At 35.2% G+C, this 12043-nt stretch overlaps 1 protein-coding gene across 3 annotated transcripts; it reads left to right on the top strand.

The window, feature by feature from the left end:
* Positions 1-1371: 1371 nt before the first annotated feature.
* LOC113742660 (probable glutathione peroxidase 2) lies at positions 1372-8075 on the top strand. 3 transcript variants are annotated; one of them, XM_027270550.2, is made up of 7 exons: positions 1372-1573; positions 3621-3697; positions 5710-5771; positions 5845-5963; positions 6464-6631; positions 6793-6829; positions 7851-8075. In XM_027270550.2, exons 1-6 carry the CDS (start codon positions 1394-1396, stop codon positions 6823-6825), a joined length of 639 nt encoding a protein of 212 aa, XP_027126351.1. In that variant the 5' UTR covers positions 1372-1393; the 3' UTR covers positions 6826-6829; positions 7851-8075. The 3 variants fall into 3 exon arrangements, with proteins under 3 accessions (XP_027126351.1, XP_027126352.1, XP_027126350.2); XM_027270551.2 differs by having other exon boundaries at positions 1379-1573; positions 7770-7939; XM_027270549.2 differs by having other exon boundaries at positions 1489-1573; positions 7847-8075.
* Positions 8076-12043: the final 3968 nt, after the last annotated feature.

Genomic DNA, 12043 nt, shown 5'->3' on the forward strand with positions numbered 1-12043 from the left:
GAAAGTGAGTGGATGTGGCATTTAATAATTAGTCTTTAAGGTTAAAAAAACTTATTCTTTTTATTTTTTTTCAATTTAATAGATAAAAATAAAAAAATCACTGATTTAACGGTTCAAACGGTCCTTGCCAGTTTTTAAGTCCAATCAACCCGAGCTATGAACCGGACTGGAGCTATGATCGGCAGCACTCATCGATCGGTCCGATTTTCAAAACAATGCATGTGACTATAATTTAATGCTCATAACAATTGAAGTTTGTCCATTCTCCATGTACGCCATCCATCAGCGCCTTTCTAACTTAATGTGCCAACTAATACTGGATTATAATATCAATCTAACTATTACTATATCAGAACCAATTGGTTTCACAGTAGCTACTTCCGGCGGTACCACGTGGCACGCTAGAAGAAGAGCTTCGATGTTTTGTTCCGCCTTCAAATGGCAGTGCAAGTTGAATTTGTCGCCAGTATATTTAATTGAAGTTTGGCCCATGTGAATGATTTTTGGATCATGGCGTGTAATGACTTCGGCTATGGGCTGCAAAGTTCCTCACGTAGGCTGGTCATCATACGAGCTTAGTATTATGAGATTTTGTGCTTTAATTTTTTCTTTTAGCTTTTCTTGCTGTTTGGGATTTAGAGAAAAAGCAAAAACACAGGAACATTATATCTATGATCACAGAAGAGATTCTATATCCAAGATAATTTATTTCCTACTATCATATATATGCAAAAACACTAGCAAGAAATGTAAAGATTTTCTTCACCAACTTATAAAAACTTTAGCACTAAGCAAATTTATAAATTTATATATTAATCGCAATTAATAATTCTGCAATTACCCATCTATATATAGGTACAGAAGAAAGAAACAATAAAAAAATCATTTTGATAATTTTATCTTTTTTCTTCATGTAACAACATTAATCTATTATAGATATAAGCTTCTAATTATTTTATTTCTTCACAATATAATCTAACAGTGCAACCTCATTAAAAAAAAAGGAATATACTATTCCAACTTTACAGAAAAAAATTCATCATATAATTGAATTCTTTTATACTATAAAAAAATACATAGCTTAACAATCAATAAATACTTCTTCAAAAATTAATAAATCACTTAAATTTTTTAAACGACAACGTACATTTTTCCTTCTGACTACTAAAAACTAACAAAAAATAGAATATTTATTAAAAGATATACACGTTGTTCTTTTTACTTTAAACACTAACTATATTATCAACTCCAAAATTATAAAATTATTTATATGATAAATATAAATGTAAAAGGGCACAAACAATTTATTATATTTTCCAAAAAATACGAATGTAATTAAATGCTTTCGGGCGGGCACTCGCTGCACAGACAACCTCAACTGGTAATCCAAAATATGTACACGTGTGAATTCAAGATAAGCATGAACGCGTGGAGTTTAACCCACTGGGCTTCCCTTCTCTTTCTTTGTCTTGCCATTTTTCTTGTTTTGAACGAAAACCCATCATTTCTTTCTTCTGAAAATATGGCTACTGTGGAGGAATCCCCTAAATCCATCTATGACTTTACTGTCAAGGTATAAATTGGATTTTTTTTTTAAAGCTTTTATGAGTTTTTATTTGCCCCTAATCGGTACCTGATTTTGGGATACCTTCTGCTTTTCTTTTTGTCACGAATTTCATATGCCTATAACTCTGCTGGCCGTTACAGTTTCCTATATTTCTACTGGCCTGAAAGTTTCCTATATATCATGTGGGCTTATATTTCTGGTGGAATTGCCAGTTTCATTTTTGCTTTCCATTTTTGGGTTGTTTTTGTGTGTGATACTCAGGCAATTGGTTTGCCTGCTGATTTGAACTTTCATGCTTGTAGTCTTTTCTGTTAGTTACTGAGGCCACAAACTGTCAAATTCTTGCTGTTGTGTGAGGATAATTTACTAGAAATTTAGTTGTAAAAAACCCATAAAGCAAAAGGAGGGTGGTGGTGGTAGTCAGAAAAAAGCAATGATGGCTGTCAATGGGTACTTTTTCTGGATAAGCGTCTGAGATTTGAGTCCAATTGAGGTACCATGTAAACGGGACATCGAGTTACCTCTTCCAGCCCTTTTTTTGCCAGATTTGATTAGTTTTCGTAAATACGTAAATAGGTACAAATATGTTCACTAGAATTTGTTACTAAGCCCTTAGCAGCTGTAGTTTTAATGTTTTATTAGACATTTTGTTTCAAAAACCCACAAAGCAAAAGGATATGCAGAGGGTGGTGGGGAGACAGGAAAAAGTAATGATGGTTGTCAATGTGTACATTATTCTGGACTTGGGTCTAAGATTTGAATCCAATTGAGATATCCTTTAAAGGAGATATGGAGTTACCTCTCCTGACCCGCGTTGGACCAGATTTGATTAGTTTTAGGTAAATAAGTAAAAGATACATCTATGTCCATTATAAAAGTTACTAACCCCTTAGGAACTGTATATTTTATACTAATAAAGTTTGTGCACAATTCGAAAATTGGAGCATTGGACATTCTTCACATGACATTGGCTTTTAAGGATTGGATATATCCAAACCGGATCCACATCCGGATCCAATCTCAATTGAATTGGAACTACATGTCCAGAATGAGTCAAATAATTGGAACAGACTTAGAACCAACATTGCTAATCGGGTCTGTATCCGGAACTATCAATACCTATACAGGTCCTACCCATTAGGAGCCTAAACATGATGATTAGAAATTTGGTTTTCCTAGATCTCGTTCACTGTCTAAGCTTTTTCCAGTTTCTCCCTTTGCCATCCAAGTTTGCACTTACATTTAATTTGCATGAAAAGTAGAAAAGTTAGACTGGATTACTGATCTTTTATCATACTTTGTCAAACAGCCTATTCATTTGCGTTGATATAACTAGGCACCACATGTTGGATTGCATGAATTCTTGCCAATAACTACGTACTTGATTGAAAACATTATGGGTTTGTATACAAAAAAAAATAATAAATAAATAAAATAAGGAATCCACTATGGATGGCCAATTGGATTAGTCTTTACTTGCTCTGCAATTGTGCTTTGTGAATTGTCCATACTAGTATATCTTGTGGTGAAGCTAAGACAGTTCTTAGTGCCATAAGCAGTTTAAACTTTATTACTGACGGAAACTTGTTAAGCAATTTCCTCACCTCTGGTTGTAGCAAGCAAGTCAGATCTAGTTTTTGTACTTTGGTTGACAATTACCGAAGCATGAATCAGATGACAAAGTGGGAAACTAAAACAAGAAACGGAGAAGAAAGCTGTTGTTATCCTAGCGAAAATTCAGTGCTCAAGATGGTAATACTGACGGCCAAGAAGGCCTTGGTCTAGTGGCTAAGTTTGATGCCCTAGGACTTAGAGGTCCTAAGTTCAAATCCCCCTTCCCCTTCCCCACTTCTTAAATCCCATCCATCCCTTTGCTAAAAGAAAAACAAAATTAAAAAAAGGTGGTAATACTGAGGCTCTATACCTTTTGCCATCCACATGTATCTTTTCCATGTTTGAAATTCATTTTTCTGGCCGTCACAGATTTCCCGCCAAAATGGCCTTCAATATGTGTCCCAGCACTGATCATCTTTCTCATTGAATTTCATTGCAGGATGCTCGTGGAAATGATGTGCCCCTTAGCAATTACAACAGCAAAGTTCTTCTTGTTGTGAATGTTGCTTCAAAATGGTAATTGCAGTGCCAGTATCTTTTGAGAATATCCTTCTAAGTTGCTTTTATATGTTATGACAACATTTTAGAACTTCAGTTAAATAGTTTTTGGCTGTTCTGTCTCTTCTAGAAGGATGAGTGAAACGACAATCAAAATCCTGCAAAGATAAAAATTCTTTGCTTCACTTGACTCAGTGCAGAACATCGAATTTTGTTTTGAACTTTCTGTACTGCTAACATTTCCTTGGTGTCTGCCATGGAGCTGTAATGCAACTTTTATAGTTTGTAGCACAAACGAGATGTAATGCAATGGCTCATAGATGAAGAACCTCTATTGCCATAACTCAGCTAAGACTATACCAAATTGTTGGCATCAATTACTAGATAAGACAGCAAAATCAATCTTGAAGAGTCACTGAAATTGGTGCTGGTTAGTTGTTTCAACATAGAGATACTTGGTCAAATTAGACAAAAAGTTGGCTTTTTTGTTTACTAAGTATAGTTTCTCCAAGAGAAGGCAGTTACCATTTTGAAGTCATAAACCTGTATTATTCCTATAGCTCCTGTAAGAAGATGAATCTATTGATGAAAGAGGTGACAGGTTTGGCTCCTTCAGCATTGTCCTTCACCTAATAGGAAATTCTATCAAGTTTCTTTTACACTGAACGCAATGAGTTTCAATTGTAATGTTGTTGTTCTTCTATTGTCAGTTTTTAGCTGCCTTTCTACTATGTCTGCTTTTGGAATCCAAGGTATCAAGTTAAAAGTAAATTGCCATCTATGCTTCAAAATTAACTAGTTGCATTGGGTGTATATTTGCCTATACTATGCCATTAAGAGTGGAATGCTTGTAAAGATCTTAAATTTGAGGGAAGATATCTTCATATGAAAAATTATTAGTTCTTCAGGCTGAAACTCAATGTGAGCCAATATATCTTCAAAGATTCAAGTTTCTTTGCCTTTTCCTGTTAAGGTTTTTCTTCTTAACTATCAAAATTCATTTTTTGGTTGCAGTTCAAATGTTAGCTTTGATCAGAAACCAGTATTTGGGACAAATATTTGATCCCAGTAACATCACATTGTCCTGAACACGATTTATACAGCTACCTGTTACTCTGAGACATTGCTTTACCCTTTTCCAGTTCCATTTTCTATGCTACAACCCAAAAACTTATGTTGGAAATGTGGAGAGGAGGGAGTCAATAAGATTAAATTCTGCAAGGTGTGAACATAAGTTTATAAACGTTTCATTCAAATATCATAGGAGATATCATTTCCCTTGGGATGCAAGCCCATGGCTCCCACTCTCCCACTAGTCCTTGTCGCTGACCAGTAGTGGCAGCCTGTTGTCTCAATCCTTTACTTCTTATCTCTGTATCTGCCTCTTTCTCCATCTCAGTCTTCATCTCTGTCTCCTTTGCTTGATTAGGATCAATCCACTACCTCTGTTTGAACTTTTATTGTCAACGTGATCTTAAAACATCTACAATCCTCTAATTAGCTAGAACTTGCTTATTAAAACCAGTTGTTATTGAGTTGGTTACTGAAAACTTCTTAGTCAAAATGCTTAATTAAATTCCAGGTAACTGTGAAAATTTCTTATTCAAAATGCTTAACCAAATTCCGGGTAACTGTGGAATCATTTCATTTGTATTTATTACTTCATCTTACAAGTAAAGAAATCTTCCCAAGCTTTCAGTGCGCATTCAGCGTGTTTTGAATCCTAGTAGTTGCATTGGCATTGTCTACACGAACACCATTTTGTTAACAAAGTAACAAAATTGATTACCAAGCATTCTGCTTGAGGTTAATTTGCGTCTTTTTAGCCCATGTTAGGTATGCAAAGATGCTCCTTTTAGTTCTTTTTTTTTTTTTTTTTTTTGGGACGAACTTCATGTTTCCATGTTTAAAAGTGCAAGGTTAAAATTTTCAGTGCAATTCTAAGGGTTTCGTCAAGCTTAAATCACACTGACAGAAAACTTTTTTCTGTTTAATCAGTAATCTAATAAGCCAAATATCATTCTTTTCAGTGGTTTTACAGACTCAAACTACAAGGAGCTGAATGTTTTGTATGAGAAATACAAAGATCAAGGTGGCTCATATTGTCCTCTCAAATTTTACTTATTAGTTTGGTGATTATAGAAACATAATGGGTTTGCTTTCAGGTTTTGAAATTTTAGCATTTCCTTGCAATCAATTTGGTTGGCAAGAACCTGGAACTAATGAGGAGATCCTGGAAACAGCATGCACTCGGTTTAAAGCGGATTTTCCGATATTTGAAAAGGTAAGTTTGTTTAGTAAATTATTTGATTGGACTTCTTATGGGCTAGCAGAAAAAATACAAAAAGTACTGTGGCTTTCAACTTCAAAGACTAAAAGAGCCCTCCCCGGTGTTACGGGCTGATCATGCACCATTATTTGGCACACAGCAGCAGATCATTTTCACCCGTGCAGCACCCTTAGAGCCATCCAAGTTATAACAAATTGGCCAGAGAAACGGATATAGCTATTGTTGGATTATTTTTTATCGTGTCAATCACTTTCTCATAGCTCGTAGTGATAAACTTCAAGTTCAAACTGATATGGGGTTTGAGATTGTGAAATATGTTCGTCCGCCCATGCTCCATTCTCATCCATGTCCACCGTGAAGTAGCTGTTGAGCTTTAAACCTAGTTCCCATGTTTTACCATTCTTATTGCCATTCTCATTATGCATGGGTTAGTGGTAGTGCATTGCTAAGAGAGACCTGTACCTACCAAATTCCCCTTTCTTGAATGTTGTCAGATTGATGTGAATGGAAAGAATGCAGCTCCACTCTATAAGTTCTTAAAAGCAGAAAAACGTGGTCTGTTGATTGCTACCATCAAATGGAACTTCACAAAGTTTTTGATTAACAAAGAAGGAAAGGTTGTGGAGCGTTATGGTCCTCACACTTCGCCTCTTCAATTTGAGGTAGGCCCCTTTGTCTTTTTCTTATCTCTGCTCTTTGCTCCCCGAATGTACTAAATGAAATTTAAATAATATGCAATTTCCCCAGAGCAAGTCAGAAAATTCTTGCTTTCCTGGCTTGTTTTCAGAATGCTTCTGACTATTCTTTCCTCTTATCTTGGCAGGAGGACATAAAAAATCTGCTTGGCTCTTCTTGAACAGGTTCCCAGTTTTCCTGTTACCTACACCATCTCTACCAATTTCCATCCCCATCTAATTTGCTTTCACTTTACTTTCTCATTTTCATCTTTCTACAAAAATACACAGGACACCCTATTATTGCAAGAAATTATTGTTTTATTGCTGCACTTCATACACTTAACTTGACATCTCTTGGTTTGGTAACAAAATGAAAAGAAAAAGATCTGCTGGCTCTATTCATATGAATAAGAAGTTTGTCAATTTATCTTTCTCGGATAGACTTGGTTACACATCCAACAGAAAAGGAATTAACACAATTAGAAATATCCTCAATCTGAAATCCCTTCTCCAGCTATTTGCAAGTCTATCTGCAGTAAATTACATTGTACACATAATTCACTAATGAACAGGCAATTATAAAATTATCACCAAGATATGGTAGCTAAACAGGTGGGTGTCTGCCAAAACCCCCATCATCTCAAGTGGTTTTGGTAATATATAAAAAATAAGAAAAGTAAAACTTACATAGGATAGCTGCCGGATGAGTAATTCATTCTTGTAGGTGGTTGATTTTTTATTTTGAAGATTTTTTGTTTTGGGAAATTTTTCAGAAAAGTCAACAATTTAGAATTAGGTTTATTCTTTACTCTTTTCAGTTGGGCCGATGCTCATTGAGCTCTGCATGCAGAACACTCGGCCAGCACAAGCTCAGATTGGAATGAAAATGAAAAGTTGACTGGTTAAAAAAGAGCCAAAAGTGTGTGTGTGATTGAGGACAGTGATAGGATAGGACATATGTTACAAACACAGTGAGCTAAAACCTCTGGACAAGATAGTTATTGTGGTAGTTTCCCTCAAATATTTTAAAGTTTAAGTTCTTGCTTGAGTTTCTGTTTCCTTAATTCTTTACTTAGTTTTCCGCGTCAGAAAATGAAACTTTTTTTTTTATTTTTAAATCTAGGATGAACTACTTGAAATCATTTATGCACTCAAAACTTGGGTAAGCTGTCTTCTGAAACTTTCCTCTGGTTTGACAAGGCAGGACATTCTGGAACAGCTTGGGCTTCAGCTTTGCTGATAATGCCCTAGAAGTGGAAACTTCGCTGTAATAGTCTCTTATCTGTGTGCCCATATATGTGTCATGTTTATAATCGCTTTGATCATGTAAACAATCAACAGAAGGTTAAGTGTGTCATGTTTTTAATCGCTTTCATCATGTAAACAATCATCAGAAGGTTAAGTTATTGATGGTACTTTTAGTAGTGAATTTGGATATTTTTATCTGTGACAACTGCAATTTAATTGCATATGTTTGGTACATTTTACAACTCATTTGTCTATAGTAGGAGGTCTATATCTCTTTTAATCACATAATACTTGGTAAGATTTATGAGTTCGCAAACTTGGGCATTCATCTCAAAACTCATGTAAGATTTCATGAGCTCGTAGTACTTGATAAAAAACTTGGCATTCATTTCAGAACTGTCTTTTCATACAGAAAACCAAAGTCCTATGTACTACTACTATTCTAAAAGTATTGTAACTCTAATATCAAATTACGTTGACCCAACTAATAAGTTCGAATTTAGAGTTTAAGTTTTGTCAATATGAAGGTCAAAGAAAACTAGAGAACTTGGACGATAATCTCTTGATAATCAGCCTAATGCACTGGTATGCATGTGTGGTGAGTGGTGACACATTTTGATGCCTGGTATGTCATATGAGCGGCTCAAGAATTCTATTTTTTTTTTTTTTGTCAAAACAATAATTTTCATTAAATATATTTCGAAAAGTGCACACAATTGAGCAAAGGCTCAATAATTCACTTTACAATTTGGGCAACTAACCCAAGTGAATAGGATTAGACCCATTCCATATCACAATGGTTGCTCAAGGCTTGAGAGGTTCAAGACTTCAGTGTACCAGGCTCTTTTTGAAACAAGCCTTTGATTTTATTTTAATGGTGGTTTCATGTTCCTAGCTACCATAAGTTAATCGTTAATTTCATTGAAACATTAAACAAAGTTGCATAAATGACCCCAGTGCACAGGAATAAACTCACTCAAGAACAAAATAAGTTTTTTTCTTTTTTTCTTTTTTTTTTTTGTAGGTAAAGAACAAACTCCTTTGTTAACCTTCATATGCCTGATCAATTCGTTCCATCAAGATGCTTAGCACGAATAGTAAGATACAATTGCAGCAGGACTTCTTCCTTGGCAAAATTGATTTTCATAACGATCAAATGTCATAGCTGAGCAATTCAGTCAGTGTTTTAAAAGGCAGAGAAATTCAGGCAAGATGTATTGTGTTTGAAGAGACGAAACAAAAATTTTAAAGGCTACATCCTGTGATTTGTATTTTTAATGTTTAAGAAGAGAAAAGGTGCAATAAAATGGGATTAAAAGTACATATAATTCAATAAATAAGGGAAAAATTTTAGGAACAAGTGGACAAGGTTAATTCCTTTATGAAAGCCAACTAACTAGTGTTTAACTTTATTAATTGTCCCATTACATTTCTCTTTACAATAGAAGTATCTAAAATCTTCTCTTCACATCCATTGTGCCACATTTCCAAATCCAAGAAGAGTGAGAATATGGCTACTTTTCCTTCTAACTCAGCCTTTAAATTGTTCTGCAACAGATACAATTATTTAGCTCAGTGGCCACTAAAAAGGACTAAATCCCTCTTTGGGCTGCAGGTCAAAACCCCACCTACTTTAAAAAAAATTTAAAGGAGATGTCAAATCACTCATTTGGTCTAATCAGGTTGTTATACCTACTAACCCCTTATATATAACCTCTTTAGTCTCCCCTCCCTATAGATTAGGATAAATTAGATTATAGAAATATTATCGTTATAATAAAAAATTTTAAAAAAGTACAATTATTTAATTACCCATACACCTGGTTGGAACTTGGATATTGGAATAGGGGTAGCGATGGTTGTAGCAGCATTTGCTCCTAACTTTTGAAGGTTAAGATTTGGCCAACAATTAAAATAAAAATTTGGAATATATTATTTAGATAATAACAGTAAATCTGACAGAATGACATGTCCATTTTGTTATGAATAACGCTTGTTTTCAATATTTTTGTCACAAAGTTTTACAAGTTAATTGTGATGAATTACAACTTGTGCAAACTTTATAAGTTTATATATAGTTTAGGAATGGTGACAACTGCTTTTACCCCAAATTCGACCTGGTTATATCATCTGTGTTTATGTTACGAACGATGTCAGTCAGTGGCAAACTTGAATAATGTTTCATTGTAAAAATAAGTTCTCTTAGTTTTGATCGAACGTAGCAAAATCTCTTAGTTTGATGAATAGTAGTAGACGGTAATAAATAGTTGTACATTATAAGTGAATGTAATACATTATAAGTGAATGTAAGAATTTACTAATATCCTACTAAATATATTAGCATAGAAATACATGCATTGCACGTTCACTTGTTACTACAAATTTTTTTTTTTTTTTTTTTTTGTGTGATTGGAAGGTATTGATTAGTACTATCAATAGGGTCAAGTCAGTCGAGTTTGACTCGTTTGGCCCAAAAAAAAATCCAATTAAGTGGATTCGTCAATGGTAGGCACCCTTTGACTGTGCCTACCATAGGAACGCGATTCCAGTTCGACACGTGCCCAAAAGATCGTCAAAGTGGACCATGCGAGGCGAAATGAACATGGAGAGTCCCACGAGCATGGAATAATTGTATGCAAGATGGAATTAGGAAAATCATTTAAAAATCATGCCTGAGCACATGGCAGGGGAGGAAGTGAGGGTGCAAATACAATGAAATACGGGGGTACATCATAATAATAGGAATTTATGCAATGGAAGTTGGAGGTATGAGGTAACAGGAGACTACAAGCAATAAGGAGGACAAAATAAATCAACTAGGGGGTAAGTGGGAAAATTAAGTCACACATGAGGACAACAGAAGTAAGGGAAAAATGTGGAATATTGGATGGAGTAAATTTGATTGGATTAGGAATATTATCACAGGCTCTATTGGTTGTAACAGAAGATAGCAGTGCGGTAATATGGAAGGAGGAAAAAAGTAACGTTGTCGTAACATATGTAGAAATTTGCCATAATCAAAAGGGGGAATATAAGGCAGCCGAATTATGTGAAAAACAAAATTAATCGGTTAACCAAGGTTTTAAAACCCAGTACGCAGTGCATCATCTAATCGGTTGAAATGGAGGTCGAGTGGCTGTTCGAGCCGAGTTATGCTTGCAACATAGAATCGTAGGTGGAAAGGTAAGAACCTGCACTAACCTCCTGCTTATTCGGTATAAATGAATTATTATACGGTTGCATGTGAATTTAGCAAAGAAAATGCGTCCTTAGCCAGGGTGAAGCTCTGTTTGAAGGAAATGAAACTGTTTGATAGTAATGGAGGGAGTTGAGGACTGTTATTCGAATTTCAGCCTATAAAATGATGGAAAACTTATGTAATAATTTCTTAATCACCTAGTACCCTTACATACGCATGTTGTGTGCTGGATTCTGGCCAAGAAAAATTAAGGCCATGCTTGGATTGCTTGTTTCCGTCGGAAAATATTGTCGTTTTCCGTGATCACATTTCCCTATCACCTTTTTCCCTCGCATATATCAAATCGCTACAGTAATTTTTCCATGAAAAATGACGGAAAATGCAATCCAAACACAACCTAAGTTTTGTTGCAGAAAATCTTGTTTAGAACTGATAGCTTGCTGAAAAAGTCTCTGTCCTCTAGCGGAGAGACAGGTATTTGAGTATGAAAGAAACCTGATGCAGGCTGCTATGCATCAGACTTTACAGCCTTGCGCAGACCTGAGTTTCATCCAGTTTTTCTTCTGAATTCTGGTCATGAACTACCATGTTTAGCTTAGGATAACCTGTAGCTGAAGAAGTGACCTCTGTATGAGTGATTGAGACCTAAAACTGGAGGAAAAGGTGAGGAAGTGTCAAAAGATAAACTACTGCCTTGCTGAAAATTTATTGGCTGCAACCGAGAGGGAAAAGAAGGAAACTCTAGCTGTCCTCTGCAAACTTTAGCTTCTAAACTAACATATTAAGATGTATCATGTCATAAAGTCTCTTAACTCCAACAAGTAAGGCAGAAACGAGTAGGACCTAACTAAATGTTGAAGGGAGAAATAAGATCAGTTGATTGCAGGAAGAAGGGCCGAGGAAAATGCAGCAGAATGTGCAGTTAAATGGTCTGATACACTGGAAATACT

This window comes from Coffea arabica, chromosome 4e (assembly GCF_036785885.1).
Source record: "Coffea arabica cultivar ET-39 chromosome 4e, Coffea Arabica ET-39 HiFi, whole genome shotgun sequence".
NCBI classification, from domain to species: domain Eukaryota; kingdom Viridiplantae; phylum Streptophyta; class Magnoliopsida; order Gentianales; family Rubiaceae; genus Coffea; species Coffea arabica.